This window comes from Bombus huntii, chromosome 17 (genome assembly GCF_024542735.1).
Source record: "Bombus huntii isolate Logan2020A chromosome 17, iyBomHunt1.1, whole genome shotgun sequence".
In the NCBI taxonomy this organism is placed as follows: domain Eukaryota; kingdom Metazoa; phylum Arthropoda; class Insecta; order Hymenoptera; family Apidae; genus Bombus; species Bombus huntii.
Window position 1 is genome coordinate 3,793,848 of NC_066254.1, and position 20,553 is coordinate 3,814,400.

Below are 20,553 nucleotides of genomic sequence, written 5' to 3' on the forward strand. Positions count from 1 at the left end.
ATAATTTATTTTCAATAAACAAATGAATGAAAAATTTATTTCAATACTTGTTATGTGTTACATTCATTTAAAGATATTATTTTTTCTTTTCTAATATATTCCTATTAAATTAAGCTCAAAATTGGAGTTTTACATAACTGTACTTTTCATTGTCAAAAAAGGACTAGTACTTTAAATAAAAAAAAAGATAAGTTCAATATATACATAATAGATAAATTTATGCAAAGAATAATTTTAAAACAAAATACCATAGATACATCATATGTTTCTCCATTATTTACTGATACTCAAATAAATCTTCTTTACATTTTTTTACTGAACCATCTATTGAAATCCAATCTCAACAATAATTGAGCTAAATGCTCTCCACTTGGTTGTGCACGTACTCTATTCAATGTTTTGGTTAACCAACCCATTAAACTATCAAGAGTATCAGATAATGTTTTAAGCTCTTCTTGTTCTGTTAAAAGCAAATTACCTACTTCCCACATAGATGCTTGTAAGATAAAATCATCACAAAGTCGCAATAAGAGTTTTATTAATTTGTTGACCTATCAAAAATATTTATCGAATGAATTGATAGATAAAAATTAAAAAATTATTTAAATTAAAATATAACGTACAGGATTTTTTCTTTCTGTTGAACTCCCTAATAAAAATGTTTGTGACATAACATTAGCCAAGAAAATACAGTGTGCTTTTTGTACATCTTCAAAATTTCGGGTATTTTTCATATTTGTTTCCATTATAGTATATTGACTTTCTAATACATCAACTTGTAAGTAATATTGTAAATTATCAATAATGAAAATTAAATTATTTCTTAGTTGAATTATACCAATATCACTGTAATAATGAAAACTATTAATATTTGATAAAAATCAGATTGTTTATGTATAAAATATTAGAATCATATCTTACATGTTTTTATAATACATATGCTCACTCCAAAGGTTCCATAAATCAATTTGTGTTTTTTTAACCCTTAGCAAAAATTTGAATAATGTATTGTAATCATTTAAAGCTGATGGATTAAATAACAAATGTAATGGCCATATGACTTTGTACTTTAAAGTAATCATACCCCACCCACGTCTTTCTATAATAATATCAATACTATATTATCGGAAGATTTGTCCACTTAAAAAATATATCATTAAATAAGAAAATATCTTACCAATTGGATCTTCACGTTCCTTTTCAGTAAATTCTGTACCTTCTACCTCAATATCTTCATTTTCATGTGGTGGAACTGGAACTATAAAATTAAAACTATCCATGGCATTTTCATCATTTAAATGCATTTTCCTTAAGGCCATTTGGAAAGCTAAATTAATATCCCTAGAGGTATGCTGTGTTGGAGATTTATTTAATATATGAGCCGTAAGTCTAATAAACTCAAGAAACAAATCTCCACGTCCCATAAGAAAGAAATCTTTTACTAATTTAAGTTGTTGCACAAGTTGTGCTTCTTCAACAGCAACTCGCCATAAAAGTTCTGTTATACATTGTTTCAATTCATCGATTGTACGTTCAAATTCAACAATATTAAAAATATGTTTTTTTTGTAAATTTTGAAGTTTAAGAAAATATTCATATTCTTTTTCTCCCCATATAGAAGTTTCAGTTTGATCAACTATAGCAAAATCTGTTAATAGGTAAACAAGTTAGTGGTTTCATTTCATGTTTTAAGCAATTAAAAATTTTTTTAAATATAAATTACCTTTTTTCTGTCTTGGGTCATTTCCAAACATTATAATAGTTTGCCCTATAGTTAAGATTTTAGTTGCTAAAGATGGTCTTATGTAAGAGGGAAGTAGATCAATTTGAACGTCATAATTCCACATATCTGCAGTAAATTTTGTATTTATTTTATCAAAATTATCCTTATTGTCTACTAATATCAAACTGTTTTCCCTCTCAGATATTTTTTGAATAAAAAATTCATTGTACATATCTTCTATATGGCCATATAAAAGCCAGCTAGTTAAATGTTTATAAAAAACTGTATGCACACAGTGAGACATTCTAAATGAAATGAAGTAATTGGCAAAAGTAAATATGTAAAATAGTAGAAAACAAAATAATGTAATATAATACTTACTTTTCTATTGCAGATCTAACATCAGGAATACCAGTATACATATTTTGATGCAAACATTGCAATAGTTTACAGCCATGAATTTTTTGTGTGCGAATCTGGAATAAATTAAAATAATTAATTTTTTATTTAAGTATGTTATATATCATTTTATATGATGTTATATTATGTTATTTTATACTAATATTCTTTATTTACCTCTCTTATGATAGAATTTAAAACAGAAAATAGACAAATATATTTTTGGATACGACAAAGTATTAGTGACAATGGAGTATAACTATCACGAAGAACTACATCTTCTAAATCAACAATCTCCTTACGAAATGGTTCCAAAGATTCATCTATTCCTTCACAAAGAGCTTGTAAGTATAAACCACGAGGAACATCTTGTAAATCTACAATTTATATTTAAGAATTAATGATTTATAAATTAATATATAATGAGATAAATTTTCTAATTGCTAAATTGTAATACTTTGAGTAGAATTTAAGTCATCAGATGTGGTATATTCTTGAATGAAATTCCTAATAATATTACATTGTTCAACTACATCCAATATTTCTTTAAGTAATACACGTTCACCAGGATGTAAATATTTTTCAAGATCTACAGTCTGAAAACAGCACATTTAAAAAACACAAATAAACTGTATATATAATTCAAAATGAATTACAATATCAATAAATATTATATTATAATTACATCTGATTCCAATATTTGCAAAGCATTGGTTGAACATCCCCATAATGACATTAATATTTCATGCAACATTTTATTGATATTTTTTAATTGGATGAAATATTACTCTCTCAAATTAGCAACAAATTATGTTGCATATGAGTTAGTGAAAATAGTATATAAACTGCAAATTAAGCATGTAACCTGTCAATTCATTTGCCAAAACTTATTGTTTTGATATATAAAAATGACAGAAAATATTGAACGCATTATAAATAAGAAAATTTATACTCTTTTATCTATCCATCTTGTTTCTATTAAATTTTTCATTATAGAATTAACTTTTACCACTAATACATTTTGTACATTTCACTGACGTGCTTTTATTTTCTTTCAAATATTTGTTTCAAATGATGTATATATACATTCTACATACGTATGTACATAAATCATAACTTAAAGACCATCTTTTCATGTAACCTCCATTTGAAAATGTGTATTTAGTAATTATTGGTTTGCATGAAGATTTGTATAGTATGATAGAGTTAAAGATAAACAACTTACCAAACGTCATTTATATAGTATATATAAAAATTTAAGTTACTATTGAGAAAAATATTTGCTAATGTTGTAATTCTAATAATATAATTATAATACTAAGCAATATCTAAAATCTCTAAAACAAAGCTTAATAAGATATATACTATTTATAACAAAAGAATTATGTTTTAATTAATGCAGGTAATTACACCTGCATAAAGATATAATAACCTCAAATAAACAAATCATCAAAACTATGTGTAAGTGTGGTATATTTTAGTGAATACAATATATTCTTTATAAATTTCAACTAATTACTAAATGATTTATTAAGATATGGAAAAATATTAATATATGCAATATATTAATATTTTTAATCTTTACATAAATTATATTTAATAATAAATTTTTCAGAGATCTAATTATGGATACTTCAAAGGATACATTAATATGTCGTTTATGTGGTGTAAATCTTGTAAAAGGAAAGCATAAAAGTATCTTTGAAGGATCAACAGATTTAATACATAAAATAAAGGAAACATTGCCAATTTCAGTACGTTAATATACAATACGTGATAGAAATTAAAAGTATTAATTGCAGTTTAAAATCTGAACATTTTATTTAAACTTAATGATTATTAAAATATCTTAATAATTTATCTGTTTTATATAAGAAAATATATATTATTACATTATTAATATATCATATGAAAAGGTTTTGAATTAATATTACCTTAAATGACTTTTACAGATATCTATTGATGATAATGGCTCAAAATATGTATGTTTGTCATGTTATGACAAAATTACTTTTTACTACAAATTTATTCAAGAAGTATTGGAATATTCTAAAAGATTAGAAAATGTATCACAAATAGAATCCTTCTTTGATCTATCTAAAGAAGTAACAGACTTGTCACAAATTCATAGTGATGCTATATATACATGTCCAAATTGTAATGTAGATTTAATGATTTTATTAGTTAGTAATCCTCAAGGCTGTGATTATACCTTCCAAATCTCATTAGCTATGGTAAATCATTCTGAAAACAAACATATAAAGAAAAAGAATATACAAATACATAAAAATGTAGTACATCTTAATAATACTAAAAATAATATACATTTAAAACATGGAAACAAAACAACAATTACTGAAGATATTGAAAATATGCCTAATCAAGAAGTAAGCCTAACATTACCTGTATTAATCTCAACAAACTACTACAAAGAGGAAAATTTAAATTGTATTGATGCATTATCTAGCAAACAAAATACAAAAATTGAAGTAGAAAAAGACACAAGAGAAGATCTTAAGGAATCTAATTCTGTTCATCTCTCAAAAATATCAAAAGTACAAGAAATATCACATGTGTCTAATAATTTAATGGATTATGTTTATAATTCTGCAGATCCATTAGTGAAAAATGAACCTGAGAGTGATAATACTTATTGGCTAGACAGTGAGACTGATTATAAAAGTGAGAAAGATACATGTATAACATCACAAGACACTATGCTTGAACAAAATGATATACAAGATGAAAATGATATATATAAATCTTGTTTAAAATATGTATGTAAATTATGTGGTGCTCGCTATCTTTCACACTTAAAATATGAATTTCACATGGAAAGACACAAGCTAGGTAAAACAGATAAATATGAATGTACATTATGTGATAAAGAAACAAGTAATGAAAACTTATTATGGGATCATTATTTTCACACACACAAGAGTTTACAACGTTATATTTGTGTAGAGTGTGGAAAATTATTTACAAAACGAACTAGATTGAATGGGCATCAAAAAAATTATAAACATTCTGGTGTAAAACAAATACAAGTTGGTACTAGTGAAGATGATATTAGTGAAGATGTCATACAAAAAGCTATAGCAACAACAAAACAGGAGAAAGTATCTATAAATTGTAATCTTTGTGGTAAACTAATTTCAGACTTAGATCCAGATGCTATTAATGACTTAGTTACATGTGCTACTTGTGAAGATTCTACACTTTCTTTAATGATAGATGGAAATGAGACAAAAGTTATTTCTCCACGTCAATATCATTGTTCTAAGTGTCCTAAACATTTTGTACGAAAAGAAAGACTAGAATTTCATGAAATGAGGCATAATGAAAATATGAATGAATTCATTTGTAGTACTTGTGGAAAAGATTTTAGAGCAGAAAATTCTTTATATGAACATTACCTCTTTGTTCATAAAGGGGCAAGACCTCACATTTGTGAACTATGTGGTAAGTCATTTCAGTTAAAAGCTAGATTAAAAGAACATCATCGAATTCATACAGGTGAGAGACCATATCAATGTGATATCTGTGGTCAACGATGTAGAACTACAAATGCTTTAAAGCTTCATAGAAAAATTCATTTTTCTCATAACAGATATATTTGTAACGTATGTAATAAGTCATTTAGTAAAAAGCAAAATATGAATGAACATTTAGAGAAGCATTGGAAAAATGATAAAAGTGTAACATTACCACAATTATTTACATGTCCAATTTGCGTAGAAGATTTTCCAACCTACCGTATGTTAAAATATCATATGGTACAAATTCATGAAATAAATAATCAGGATCCAATTTTAATAAAACAAAAACCATGGTATGAATGTGCAGAATGTCACGAGAAATTTAAACATCAAATGTCTTTAAAAGCACATAAAGAGAGAGTACATGAAGGAAGAGTAGACCCTATTTATCAGTGTGACATATGTAATGCAACATATAGAGTAAAACAACTTTTAGTAAATCATATTAAAAGTAAACATGATGGTGAAAGACGTTATAAATGTGCTCAATGTGAAAAAGGATTTAATGACACTAAATCTTTATATAATCATGTATTATTACATACTGGAAAAAAACCATTTGTCTGCGAATATTGTAATATGAGTTTTAGAAGAAAAGACTCCAGAGATTATCACCGTAGAAAACATACTGGTGAACAACCTTATCAATGTCCAGATTGTGGTGAATCATTTTCTACCTATAATAATCGATCTAAACATCGAAAGAGAGAACACGGAGAAGGAGATCCAGAGTGTCCAGAATGTGGAAAAAAATGTAATAATCAACAAGAAATTAGAATACATTTAAATAAACATCTGGGAGAGAAACTAAAAAAATTACAAAATATAAAATCTAAGTAGATATGATCTACATACAATTCAAACAAAAATACAGTGAAACTAAATTAAATTTCTAAATTAAAATTGCACTGATTAATTATAATTAGTAGATTATTTTATTTACAAAAATGTATTTATTTTAATTATTTTATATATTTATAAATGCAATTTAAAATTAAAAGAGCTGACTAAGAATGTGGACTAACATCTAATTTTTTACTGTTTCATTACAATTTAAATTATTTTCATTAATTTTATTTTACTTAAATAATTAAAAGCAGGAATTTCTTTATCTTTCTTCCATAAAAAAATGACATGTAACTTGCTACTAAATAATGTATTAAAATATTTCTTTGTATATTTTAATCATTGAATTATTATTTCATGAAATAAATACATTCATATTAAACAACTGCATAATAAATACTATATTAAATAGTATTACTATAAATACTATATTTTATTAAACTACTTGTTATTAAATATTTTAATACAAAAGCTTATTAGCATTTTACACAAAAACTTATACAATTTTATACAAAGCTTCCTAAAAGAAAATAATTTTTTCTTTGCTTGTATAAAATTAATATCATGTTTCTAGAAATATTTTTCAACTTTTGTATATGTTTGTAATGTACTTCATTTTTTTTTTGTTTTTGTAAGATATATTTACTATAATATTTCTAATTTAGAATGATCTTAATAGCACTCAAGTAAATTTATAATTATTTGGTTTATAATGATAATAATATGTGTATTATACTACCTTTTCAAATTAGTCCTTCATTATGTATATAGTATCTTATAGAGTAATTAAGTATGAAACATAAACAGCATATACTGCAATGTGTTGCAAACATAGTACCTGAAATTATCTATAAAAACATTGAAAATTAAATTTTAGTATTTGAAAATAAACTATTGTTAAAACTTCAAATGTAGAAGAAATATGAAGATTCCAAAATAAATAAATTCTAATTACTCAAGATACCACTGTAACTACAGGAATGCTTACTAATTTTAGTGTTATTAAGGATTTAATATTGAATATGTCATAAACGTGTTTCACAACATCAAGGCAGTTAAAAATATTAAAACTATTTGACGTATTTAACATATCATTTTTTACTTTAGTAAAGCAATATAATTTATATGTATGTATATGAAAAAACTCATAGATATAAACAGCATTACAAAAATAAAATATTGAAAAATCATTGCAAAGTAGTCTTTATTGTGCATTATTTCAGTTTTATTCCACACATACATACATTCAGTTATGTATTTATAACATTAGTACAATTTTCTATAATACTGTAATTACATTGAATATATTTACAATAAAGAATTATATGTAATTTATTATACATGTACATAGTTAACATTTTCTAAACATACTGTATATATGACATGTAATTACTTCTTATTGCTGTGAATAAATTATTAAAAAAATTTTATAATAAAAACCAAATAAGCATTTATATTTTTAATTTTTTTGTAGTATAATATTTTCCATGCAACCTTATTAATTAGTATAAAATATAATTTCTATGTTCCAAAAAATATTTAATAATGTAATAATTTTATTTATAATTGTTGCATTAAAATAATAAGATTTGAGACTTTTATACATTGCATTTATTATCATATTACAAAAATTAAAGTGCTGCTTAAATATTTATATTTATATTTAATATCATTTTTTCAAATATTTATATATTTACAATGAAATATATAATATCATAACATAAGTAGATGGAGCAATAAAAAAGAAAAGAAAACGCATAACAATTTTTAACAGTAGTAGTGTGCACGTTGTTCTCATATGTAGATACAGTCAAGGTAGACACGTGCAGCTGAGACAAATGTCAAAATTTAAATGGTTGCGCCTCAGTGTCCGATGCGGCGCTGTCTCGCAAAAATCAGGTGGTCGAATTTACCAGCTGTGTTACTTTGTACTTGCAATCGTACATAACAAGGCATTTAACTTTTTGATGTAGGAAAATCTGCATTTTCAGCAAATATAAAAGAATCGTACATAGTATTTCGTATTGCTTGTAAATATCATTCAAATTTCCTTAATTTTTTGGAAAATCAACAAAAATAACACATGAGGAACTACTTTTACGCGGAGTAATATCGGAAACCGTTCGAGCGAGTCAATATTTATCCTGCTTTTTTACTGTAATCATGGTTTACTTTACTTGAAAAGTAAATCGTGGAGAATATACTTAAATTTTAGAAAGCTTCTAATAGAAAATTTTTTGAAAGTCTACATTTATTAAATGGCTATTCATCAAAACAATTTTTGCGGAGCAATAATGACGTGCTACGATCGCACAGACGCAAACCAGCTTCGTTCATTGGCTGAAGGAAGTGAGCGATTCACACATACGTAACACATGCTCTTTTCTGCAAGTACATATTCACCAACACCAATCTAGAATTTTCGTAGCAGATTCAGGAATGTATCTATCGCCTGAGACCCCTTTAACATTTTAAAAAATATCTTTCTTATTTCAGTAATTTGTTGTCTCAGATTATATGTTTAAACATCCATTTCGTAACAAAACAACATTGCATGTAGTGATAATAATTTTTTATTGAGATCAAACTAATAATCCTATCAAAAAGTTTTTAATTCGAACAAAAACATATAAAATTCAACTTTACCATTGCATTACTAAATATAAACATTATATTTGCAAATTACATTCGAATTATACTTCTATAATCGTAAATTTAAATACCGTATAATAAACAATTTGCCATAGAAGTAGAATGATAATTTCATAGAATTAATATAGTAATAGCGAATGCAAAGGCGGTAAAAATAATGTTTGATGTCTAAACAACTAAAATATTATGAAAGTTTATGTACAGCTGTAAAAATTGCAACTATTTAATGGAAAAAATAATAGGGAGTTTAATGGTAATGCAATCGAGAATAAGCGTGATAAATACGATCCTGGTTGCTCAGCACAAGTAGGGGTGAAGGGAGAGGCAGCTTCGCACACACACCGGCGCAGAACGAGGAACGAATTCACTCGCCGGCTCTCAACAAGAACGCGTCGACATATACACCGTGCTTGAACGTACTGAGGTGATATATTTGTTATTTATCCTACGGTCGAAGGCGAGTCAATCGTAAAAATGGCCGGGGAAAAACGTACTCAGGATCAAGAGGAAACTTTATTGTCGGAAACGGTGATCTTAATTGACATCGAAGGCACCACGACGAGCATAAGCTTCGTGAAGGTAACAAAGACTATGGCCGTGAGGCAGAACGCGCCCTACAGTTCTCGCATTTCACCGGTTCTCCAACACATTCTCTGACATTACCTAATGATTAAAATTTTCCACACAGCTAATATCTCGCAGAGAAATTTCCGAATGTTATCATGGAGTCATTGTACGAAAAAAAATTTGTGGATTATAGTTTCGCGCGTATTGTATGTGTGTGTTCTCTCTCAGCATTTACTATGCCGGCTGAAATCCAGTTTCAGGTTCCCTGTTCGTGAGACAGCGAGTTTCATGGCAGGCAATAGATGCTTTCGTCTAATCTAAAGCGAATAAAATATCATATAAATCATGTCGAACTTTCTTATTTCGAACATTAACATTTTTATATTTGTTTACTTTTACTGTTAATGTTCTTTTTTTTTTGCGAAATGTTGAGGTTGTTACTTTTAACATGTTGTAAATGAAAACAAACTAAATAAACATTTAGAAAATTCTGCATATTCGAAACGTGGATTATTTAGCTACGAAAGCATTACTGTGCGTAACATAATTACACATGCGATTTTTCAAAATAACGGAAACCGTAACGGCGCATCGCACAGTTAATTCGATCGACGAGCACACACTACATTCACGTTTACCTTCCTTTCAGGACACACTTTTTCCTTACGTGCGAGAAAATTTAAAGAAATATATTGAAACTAAATGGGAGGATGAAGAATTCAAACAAGACTTTGAAAAATTAAAGGAGCAGGTAAATATTGGAAACAATTGAATATTAACATAAATATTGTATGTAAAAGTAACCGTTTTATTAATCAATATTGAAATATTAAAATATTTGAGGATAATATAAAGAATTATGATACTTGAATGAGATGGATTGTTTATAGTAAATGTATATATCTATATATATATATTATATATATATATGTTATACTACTCTTTTATTTATGTTTTAAATATCTTTCTTTTGTTGTTAAAATCTTAATTCAGTACAGTAAATTTAGTGCTTCAACTTTTAGTGATGTATTTTAGAGAGTGACCAATAGCATGACAGGTAAGAGGCAGCTGCTTGCTGCTAGACATTGACCTGGGAACATTCTTTGTCCCAGAAGATTGATACCCAGATTGCACATTTATAAAGCTTGAGATTGGAGCTAAATAAATTTTTAGTACTATATTTATTCTTCAAATTATATAAATATAATTTTCTTTAAATCAAATCATTGAATATTCATTTGTTTATTGTTATTTGATTATTCTTTTAGAATTTCATTTAACATACACATTTTACTTTTCTAATTATTGAAGTTTTATATTATTACATGTTATTTCATATTATTTTACATTCTAAAGTTCATTTACTTATAATAAATTTATTGTAATGTTATCACATATGTCTAAGGTAAATATAAATAATATAGTAAAAAGAAATTTAAAACAAAAATAGAATTAAATACAAGAATGTTTATTATAAATAAAAAATACAATTTTAAAAAAATATAAATTGGGATAATTATTTTATAATTATTTGGTTATATATTCTTTTAAAAATAATTATATTTTTAAAGATATAATATTTATAATAATATTTATTTATTATTTAAAATAAATTTCACGTGTGTGATTTTGTTAATAAAGAAAGCATTGTGTTTAAGTATTCAATATTTTGATTGTAGGCAAAAAAAGATGAAGAAGATAAGATTGATGGTTTTGTACCAATTACTGGTACTAATGCAGAAGAAGAGAGAAAATCACTTGCAAAAAATATATTATGGCAAATGGATGGCGACAGAAAAACTGGAGCACTGAAACAATTACAGGGGCACATGTGGCATGAAGCTTATAATTCTGGAACAATTAAAGCACAGTGAGTTTCTGATAGTTTCTTCTCATTAGAATTTACAACAAAAACACTTTCAGGTTCCAAAATTCAATATTTAAAATTAGTACATGTAAAAAATGTGATTATGATATATGTGATTATGAAATATGATATATTTTCAATAGTATGCTTATAAAAAGTTTATCTGTAAGCCTACTATAGATATCCCTGAATATATTTCGTAATTTATTGCTAACTGTTATATTTTAATTAATATCAAAGGAAAATGCTATATATCTAAAAAGAGTTTAAAGATAAATAATGATATATAGCTATATAAACACCATATGTAGTGAGGTGAATATGTTGTGTAAGGGCTCACTTCAGTTTGGCATAAATATATCACTACAATTATGATAAACAATTTATAACATAATGAACAATTAAAAATGATTCATGAAATGATAAATGAATTATTTGTATAGTGTTTATGAAGATGTACCCAAAGCACTAGAATCATGGACGAGTGATGGTAAAAAAGTCTATATTTATTCAAGTGGTAGTGTTGAAGCACAAAAACTTCTATTTGGACATTCCATACATGGTGACTTACTTAAGGTACTTTATTATAGTTTACCTGTCATAGATGCCAGTACTTATAACTATATGAGCGTTGAATGTAATAAATTATTTATATTATATTTTATTATATAGTTTATATAAAGTATAACAATATATTGTTGTGTGTGTTTTAGTATTTCAGTGGTTATTTTGATACTGAAGTAGGTGCAAAACAAGAATCAAGTAGTTATAAAAATATATTAAATAAAATTGGAGCTGAACCATCAAGTGTAATTTTCTTAACTGATGTTGTCAAAGGTTAGTAACTATGTATATCGTGATATATTAGCATTTACAAACCACAGTGATACTCATGAATAGATACTAATTCTTATGTTTTTCTATTATAGAAGCTGCTGCTGCAAAAGAAGCAGGCTTATCAACGGTTATAGTACTGCGTGAAGGCAATGCTCCTCTTACTGATGAAGAAAGAGTGGCTTTCACAACTATTAAGTCATTCTTAGATTTAACATTTCAAACTTCTACAAAACGACAAAAGTTAGAAACTACAGAAGTTCAAGAAAGTAAAAGTAAGAGTACATCTGATGTTAGTGAACCAATGGATACTTCCGAAGATGTTGAAATGACCGATAAAGTAGAAACAAAAGAAGTTGTTCAAGAAGAAGCAAAAGAATGTATAAAAGATCAGCAACAAAAGGAAGCTCCAGTCACAGACGTGAAAATGGAAGAGCCAATGGTTATTGATACAAAAGATGCGCCAAATGTTGAAAAACTGGAAAATACAGCTGAAAAGGTAGAACTTCAGCCATCAGAGGTGAGTACAAAACTAGACACTTCCGAAAATGTGCAAGCTGACGTGAGTAGTAACGCCGAATCAGTAGCAATACCTTCAAAAGATGATGAGAAATCTGAGATTTCTGAAAAAGTCGAAAAGCCAATAGATACAGAGAAGTCTGTAGAATCTGTCCCAGAGGCAACTCCTACTGCAAATGACCCCTTGGACGTTGGAATGAGTGAGCCTAAATCAAAGTCTGAAGAAGTTTCTATTACAGAGAATAAGACTGAAGAATCGTCAAATACTGCTAAAGAAACTAAATCTGATGACATGAAAGTATCAGAGGTAAAACCTGCTGAAACTGCATCAAAAGAGAAAGATAGTAACAGTATAAACGAAAAATCAGAAGAATGTGCTAATAAACCAGAAAAAGAAACGAAAGAGGAATCCACTGAAAAAGTTGTAATTACTCCTAGTATAACAGAAACTAAAGCATCAGAAAATGAATCTTCGGTAAAACCTGCGCAGGAACCCACTAAGACAGAAGAAAAACCTGCAGAAAATGGTAATGTACCATTGACAAGTGTAGAAAAAATTACTGCGCCAACGATAACAGAGCCAGAAGCTACTAGTAGCAAAGCAGATACAAATACTGAAATTAAAAATACAACAGAAGTAGCTAAAGAAACAAAATCTGAAACAGAAACAGAATTGACTAACGTAAAATCCCCTAAAACGAAAGAAACAGAGGAAACAGCAACGTCCGCAAACGATGCAGAAAAACAAGTAAGTGCAGAAGCATCAAAACAGGAATTGACAGAGAAACCAACGAAAGAAGAAGCTGTAGCGGATGAAACAAAAGAAACGAATACAGTGGATTCTGAAAAGAAAAAATTAAATGGTACAACACAAAACGGAGATACAGATGTACCACTGTCAGATGATAAATTACAGAGAAATGGACTAAACGAGGGGTCATCGAATGAAAATGTTAATTCGTCAACGAGCGGTAGTACATCTGCGCAAAATGGTGAACCAGAGAGTTCCTCTGAGACTAGTGCAGAATCTATAAAAGTTAAAAAGGTCGTTGATTCTGCAGTAGCCGATGGTGCCGGCGAACCTGACGTTGTTCCCCCTGTAGTTGTAGCTGCGACGTCTTAATCTTGTTCTTATACATTTTAAGAAGTCCTTCATACATAACCCCAACCCACAATACTTATCCGCAGATATAAACTGAAAAGTTGGCTCCCTACACCTTACATAAATCGTACGACGTTAAAGATGTAATACGTTAATTTAAAATACAGTTCATAAGATTTCTATTTCTTCAACAAATGTGAAGGAAGACGATGATGCGACATATACAGCGTGTTTCACGTTCGATTATCTTTTCTAATGTTACAGTTTGATATATTGCATGCTTGTCGATTATGTTAAATAGAAAATTCTTTAAAAATTCACGAACACTCAGTTCCTATTTCACTTGCTTAATTTATTTCGTTATACTTTATCCTGCCATTTTTGGTTTGTCTACATAAATGTATTTTTTATAGTAGACAGATTATTCTTAATTTAAATCGACCCAGAGATAATCGAAAATGTCATTCGCTGTAGCAAGACTAAAAAGTATTTTTGATTTTTTGTTTTCTATTAGATTTTACGATGTGTATCCTTCTTTTGTATTGCCTAAACGAAATGTTACGGTATGAACATTTATAGGATAGCAAATTCATCATAGTTGGAGTATGCTAAAATACCGAATGTACTTTGTGCCAAATGAACTAATTCATCAGTTTGAAGATTTTTCTATAATTATACATATAATGTTTAAAGATCTGATCACTGTTTTAGTTTCTAACAACAATCAGGGAACTTTGATTATATATGATTTTAAGACTGAATTGGTAATGCCTCGAAAAGTCGCTGGCTTTAGACTATACGATATAATTTTTGCATACTCTCTTGTGTACTTAATTTTATAAACTGATAGTAACACAGTGATCTTTAAATCATAAGTCTACACTTACTATCGATAAACTGTGTTTTACAATGAATTTTATTCGACTATATTAGATATATTTTTTCGCGTTGTGAGGAACGTTGTGCGAGTTACTATAACGTAATATCATATTCCTATCTTTTTCTCTCTTTTTTTTTTGCCTTTTTTGACATTTATTTATCGAAACATATACTTCTAGCTTAGAATGATGTTGGCCTATATGCATTGCGTATTTCTGTATTTTATATTGTGTATCATAATTAACATTTTATCGATATTAAGTTGATTTTGAGCGATTGGAAGTTTTGTGTTGCATTTATTAATGTCCTATAAAAATCATGACATTCGTATATGGTCAATGATGTGACTGTAACATGGTGTATTGCACGTATTCACTATTTTATTAGTTATATAAAATGTATTTAATATAGAACAATCCGATTAGAAGGAAAAACACTTCGGTTTGAAAATTTATTCATTTATTCCTACGGATTGATAATGTGAACATTTTTTCTATGAAATGACCGCTTTTTTCCCGACAGTTTCTTTTCTTTCTTTTTAGGATTCGTAAATTATTTTCCGAATTTGACAAGAACTCGATTATTTATTTATTATCCATTCCTGCAAAATTGACTGTGATTTAACGATATGCTGATAGACATAGGGAATTTAAAACAATTCATTTGTTAATCACCTGTAGTAATTCCTTTGACAGATTATCGTACTAATACTAATATTTTTATTGAAATTAATATACATCCTGCCTGATTGAAGACACTGTGAAGACTGTAGACTGTAGACAGTATAGTAAGCAATCGAAGCTTCCGTATTTTCTCTTTTCTGTTTTTTGATTTTGGTTCGTTTCCCTTTTTCGCCAGCGGCTATGCTAGAAAAGCTCAGCGACCCACAAAAGCGAATAAATGAAATAAACGAATTGCGACGTCAGCGTGTTCTAGACTTGTTATCTATAAGTGCACATATAGTCAGTAACGATTATGAGACTTTGAACCTTAAACGATTGTGAGACTTTAAACGAATGCATATTTTACAGGACACTTGACAGACCTCGCATTTATTTATAAGGTGTCCTTACAACAAAAACCATTTCAATACTCAATAAATTTTTTTTTTTTTGGCGTTGCACGATTCACCATGAATTGATAGAAAGAGAATAGAGATTGTTAAAAAATAATGATCTCCATTTATTACCTGAAACGGAATTTGAATCTTGTATGCTTGATAGTCCTCGTTTCACGATGAAATATATCCGAGGATATATCAGAGCGGATAAGACCGTTGCCGATGTTCGATTTGATCCTACACAATAACTTATCCTTAAGTCAGATATATAAGGAAAATTTCCAATTGATATTATAAAATCTAGTACGATTGCAAATTCATCGAATGCATAATCGATAACATAAGTGTGCCCGAAAATGCTCAACCGCAACGATTGAACGATTTTATTGAAATTTTTAGGGTCACCTCTGTTAACGATAATTAATAAAAATACTAAAAAGCTCGATGTTAACAGCCCCGAAGCGTTAACGACTGTAAACTGCCGACATTTTGCCATAACGTGTTTTTTAATTGTTCTTTCGGTAAATACCTTATATTTTTATATTATGTCTATTAATATCGTGTTTGAAAATGTGAACTGACTCTGCCAATCAGTACGATAAAATTAAAATCTTTGGACGCTAACTGACAATATGTATGAAGTTCTTCTCGGCTGACTTTCACGGCATCATCAGATATCATCATCCCCATATCATCCATTCTTGTTCTTGCGTCGATAGTCGGAAGAACCGAAGTACATATTGATAATTTGCGACGTATGAGATTGCTCTTTACTTGCTTTGTGTTTCATTTTTATTCGAGTGCTCGATTTCAACGAACCTTAGTATTTTTTCTTCAAACGTACACGATCATGTTCAATTAACGTAAAATAGCGTCGTTGATGTTCTAAGTTTAGGGATCGTTAACTCTTTGCGGTTTGATTTATAAGTATTATTTACAGGCGTCGAACTTGAAGTATTCTGATAAAACTAATTGGATAACGCGCGATACGACAAATGAGAATGTAATCTATTGATCATGTAAAATTCAATGGAATAAATCATTTGTTTTTTTTTTTTTTTTTTCAATGTGACTATGAACCGCAAAGCGTTAAATTAAGAAGCGTTTGTAAGTTTAACGTTGACATTTTTTTTACTGTGACTTGTCAACTTCGAGACCTTCAATCAACGTTTGATACTCGACTTGATGCGACCACGCTCTAAGATGTATGTCATCGCAGCTTTATTGTGTTATTATTCGCATATGGTCGCATGGCCGTCGTACACTGCCTTGTTATTTATTATCTTTTCGTGATATAATATCGGATATTCGTCAAATCAGTCGTAAATCACTAATAAAACGTTGATGCTTTGTATTTTGTTAGAAATGAAATGAATGTGTCGCTTATACATGTGTATGTATATGTACATGTATAGTGTATATATATGTATACTGTAATGTAGTAAAAACGGTATTTATATGTAAATATCTATATATAGATATTATTTTTACTCGTGACACATTTTATCAGTTGAACTCGTATGTAATAATGGTTGTAGATCTTGTAAGCGAACCGAAGAACGTGATATCCATCAAGAATACGTTTTCTTGCGGCTTACAAGTGGTACAGCTACTTAAATTGTATGCATAAGATTTGTCGTCCTTTCAAAATACCTTAGATACCGAGATACATTAAGTACCGAAGATAGGGAATACTAATAAACAATAGCTTCGTATCGATTAGCGATTATTATTTGTAATTCATTGGCTATTTTATGTAACATGTCAATATAAGTGTAGGAGAGAATGTACGGACTTAATTGATACTTTTTAACGATAACCTTCGACGGAGATCCTTAAAGACTCGTATCCTCTAAGAGACTGCTCCGTTGCTTTTCTTTCTCAGTCAAGTATTTTGAATACTTTTCCTTTTCTTCTTTATTACACGAGATCATCTGTAGAAAAATTACTATTTTCCAGTGTTCTCTAAACAATTAACGTATGCGTGGTAATATGTATGTGTGCGTGCGTGTGTGTATTACATGGCAGGGGCACAAAACTCAGTTCTATTTCATCGTATCAAGTTCGACGATCATCGGATCTTAACACATTTTATTGAACGAAGAGTAACACATTACTGACTCCGGAACGGTATGCACTGTACAGGAAAAGAAAAGGATTGAGGATTCTGTTCTCTCTGAACTCTTGATTGCATTCGTAGAGCAAAATAAATGAATTTTGCAATTAGAATCCGAGCGTTCAACTTTTATTTCATTGTTCCTAACGAAGGCTTCGAATTTGCGCGAGCAAACTTATTTTAGAAGAGAAAGGATAACCGTGATATCGAATCGAAATCAGAGCGTACTCATCCTTATATTCTTCATACTGTAAATTTTGTTTAGGTGTATATATTCTCGTGGTAATATTATTACATTAAATATAATGGGATAAAGAAAGAAAAAAAAAAAAAAGATTAGCGTCCGCAACATAGAGTTAAAGGAACGTCATAAAAAGATAAAAGAATTGCGATTAAAGTATATCGATGTACATGATTGAAAACTAATCCGCTCTCGGTATTGTTTCCTCGAATTGGTTCGTGCTACTCTTGTCCTCAGCTAGTCGATAATGTTAGGTGCAGCAGCATTTTCACCCGATCGATCCTGAGTGCTAGTCATTCTACTATGCGCACCGGAGCATCAATTTTCAACCAACTAATTCAGTAGATCGAGATGTAAAAAGTCTCCGTCATTTTAACGATAATTTCCGTTGAAGCAATAATATTGTCTGGATACGATTCTTTTTTTTTCCTCGACATAATGTTAAGAACAAGATGTATCGAATATTTGGTACTTGAAATACATATTGTTCGAACGTATGAGATATTGCTTTTTCTACGACACTTTTCTCTTGTATAAAATGCTGAAATACCATTTTTTACTGGGAAATGCAAATCATCTTGTAAGATGTTTTATGTTTCATGTAAGAATATACAGAAGGTTTCAGTGTCCATGCAATGGTTCAATATTTAATATTGAAGGTACACTGATTTAAAATTACGAATTGAAGGACATTAAAGATTAAAGAAATTTAAAAATCCAAATAATCTGTGTCAATAAGAGACTTCCTTTCTAAATAAATAATTTATAAAGATTTTTCAATACGCTCTAATATATCATGCTATACTTTTTCTACTTGTATTAAAAAGAAGAAATATAAATTCTATTAAAAAGAATACTAGTAACTTTGAAATGTTCTTGCTTCCTTTACATGCATATATGTACATGTTTTTTGTGATATTTTAATTGACTTCTTCGTGTAATTTAAACTTTATGCGTTTGATTATACGTATTATCCTATAATACTTTTCTTAATACATTTTTTCAAATATATACTCATTTACCGATTAAATTGTGTCATATTTATTTCTCTATTATTTAATTTCTATATAAATTTCTTTTACAACAAATAAATTTTATTCCTTTATTTATCTATCTCTTTTTCCACATATATCAACGCTTTAAGAGTGCATGTTTAGAAAATAATAAACGAGTCAAAACGTCCTCTACTAGAGGTTTGTTTATATAAAATTAAAGGCTGCAAGCGTTTAAACTTTCTCTTACAAAACGTATGCTATGCGAAGGGAATAAAAAACTGTTTTATAGTCGCTTCTGTTTGAAAGCCTTTACTACACGCGAAGTAAGTGTAAGGTCTTTCACCGGTACAAAAAAGTTCGCGTACCTAGCCTCAACTAAGTGTTCGTTTTAAAACCTTTTTCTCGTACGCTACAAGTAATACATAAGCTTCCTTTTCAATGCTATGCTTTGCTACATGTTATCTCGGCATTATCTAAAATTTAATGATTTCTCTTCGCGAATATTGCACCTAATTGCGCCCTCTTATTCTTTGTACACCTTTTTGCGGTAAAACGTGCCCTTCTATGTTGATTTATATTTCCATGCTGCTATGCAGTGTATGCAGTTTCTGTCCCAGGCACCAGTTATCACGAATGTAAAATCTAATCCTAAGATGAAACCACGACCGTTTAATACTTGAGAATGGTTTTAACGATAACTTTTCTTAATATCTCCTTTAGTTTTTCAAAGTACAAGTGTATACAAATATTTTTTCCTTTTCTTTGTGTTTTAGTTACATTGGGAACAGAGATAATTTACTTATTTCATCTGTGTCAGGAATACTGAGACGTGATTCTAAGTGTTGACAAATATCATAATACTCATAATATGGTGAAGTGAATTTTTAGACGGTTTTTTAAAATAAAAGTTTTTTGTACATGCTTCGTCGATAGAAGCATAGAGATTTTGATTAAAATTTACGCGTTTCTGTGTTAGATAGTCTATACCAAAGATGAATTGTTATACATATATTGTACGACGAATGTCTTTTTAAATAAAATAATGAAAATTCGTTTTCAGTGTTTTTACATATCCCCTGATATATTTCCTCATCTGAACCTTAATAAAATTCTGCAGTATTTTTTATCTCTAAAGGTATAGCGTCTAAATATTTTATTTTCATTTTACAGTGATGTGTACAATATAAAAAAATTGGTTAAAGTGATTTCTAAAT

General features: G+C 28.6%; 3 protein-coding genes across 6 annotated transcripts in view; 2 read left to right on the forward strand and 1 right to left on the reverse strand.

Moving 5' to 3' along the window:
- LOC126874911 (gamma-tubulin complex component 4) overlaps window positions 1–3,220 on the reverse strand; it is a 65,934-nt gene extending 62,714 nt beyond the window's left edge. The window contains exons 1-10 of one of the 3 annotated variants that reach the window (XM_050637417.1): window positions 3,075–3,220; window positions 2,808–2,987; window positions 2,580–2,718; window positions 2,300–2,499; window positions 2,105–2,199; window positions 1,724–2,028; window positions 1,178–1,648; window positions 922–1,099; window positions 624–846; window positions 18–551 (exon numbers count right to left, since the gene is read on the reverse strand). In XM_050637417.1, coding sequence (XP_050493374.1) covers window positions 303–551; window positions 624–846; window positions 922–1,099; window positions 1,178–1,648; window positions 1,724–2,028; window positions 2,105–2,199; window positions 2,300–2,499; window positions 2,580–2,718; window positions 2,808–2,876 — 1,929 coding nt within the window. In that variant the 5' untranslated portion in view covers window positions 2,877–2,987; window positions 3,075–3,220 and the 3' untranslated portion in view covers window positions 18–302. Of the gene's footprint in view, window positions 1–17; window positions 552–623; window positions 847–921; window positions 1,100–1,177; window positions 1,649–1,723; window positions 2,029–2,104; window positions 2,200–2,299; window positions 2,500–2,579; window positions 2,719–2,807 lie in introns of those variants that run through there. The other 2 variants (XM_050637418.1, XM_050637416.1) reach the window with 2 other exon arrangements.
- Window positions 3,221–3,227: 7 nt separating this feature from the next.
- On the forward strand, window positions 3,228–7,707 carry LOC126874910 (zinc finger protein 567-like). The gene is made up of 3 exons (XM_050637415.1): window positions 3,228–3,583; window positions 3,738–3,876; window positions 4,075–7,707. Exons 2-3 carry the CDS (start codon window positions 3,748–3,750, stop codon window positions 6,499–6,501), a joined length of 2,556 nt encoding a protein of 851 aa, XP_050493372.1. The 5' UTR covers window positions 3,228–3,583; window positions 3,738–3,747; the 3' UTR covers window positions 6,502–7,707.
- Window positions 7,708–9,492: 1,785 nt separating this feature from the next.
- On the forward strand, window positions 9,493–20,391 carry LOC126874934 (enolase-phosphatase E1). Of its 2 annotated transcripts, XR_007693124.1 has the most exons (7): window positions 9,493–9,738; window positions 10,376–10,477; window positions 11,406–11,596; window positions 12,037–12,169; window positions 12,307–12,430; window positions 12,523–20,024; window positions 20,113–20,391. XR_007693124.1 is itself a non-coding variant. In XM_050637436.1 (6 exons), the coding sequence occupies exons 1-6, from the start codon at window positions 9,634–9,636 to the stop codon at window positions 14,067–14,069; spliced, it is 2,202 nt and encodes a 733-aa protein (XP_050493393.1). In that variant the 5' UTR covers window positions 9,493–9,633; the 3' UTR covers window positions 14,070–20,391. The 2 variants fall into 2 exon arrangements, 1 of the variants encoding a protein (XP_050493393.1); XM_050637436.1 differs by having other exon boundaries at window positions 12,523–20,391.
- The last annotated feature ends 162 nt before the right edge of the window (window positions 20,392–20,553 follow it).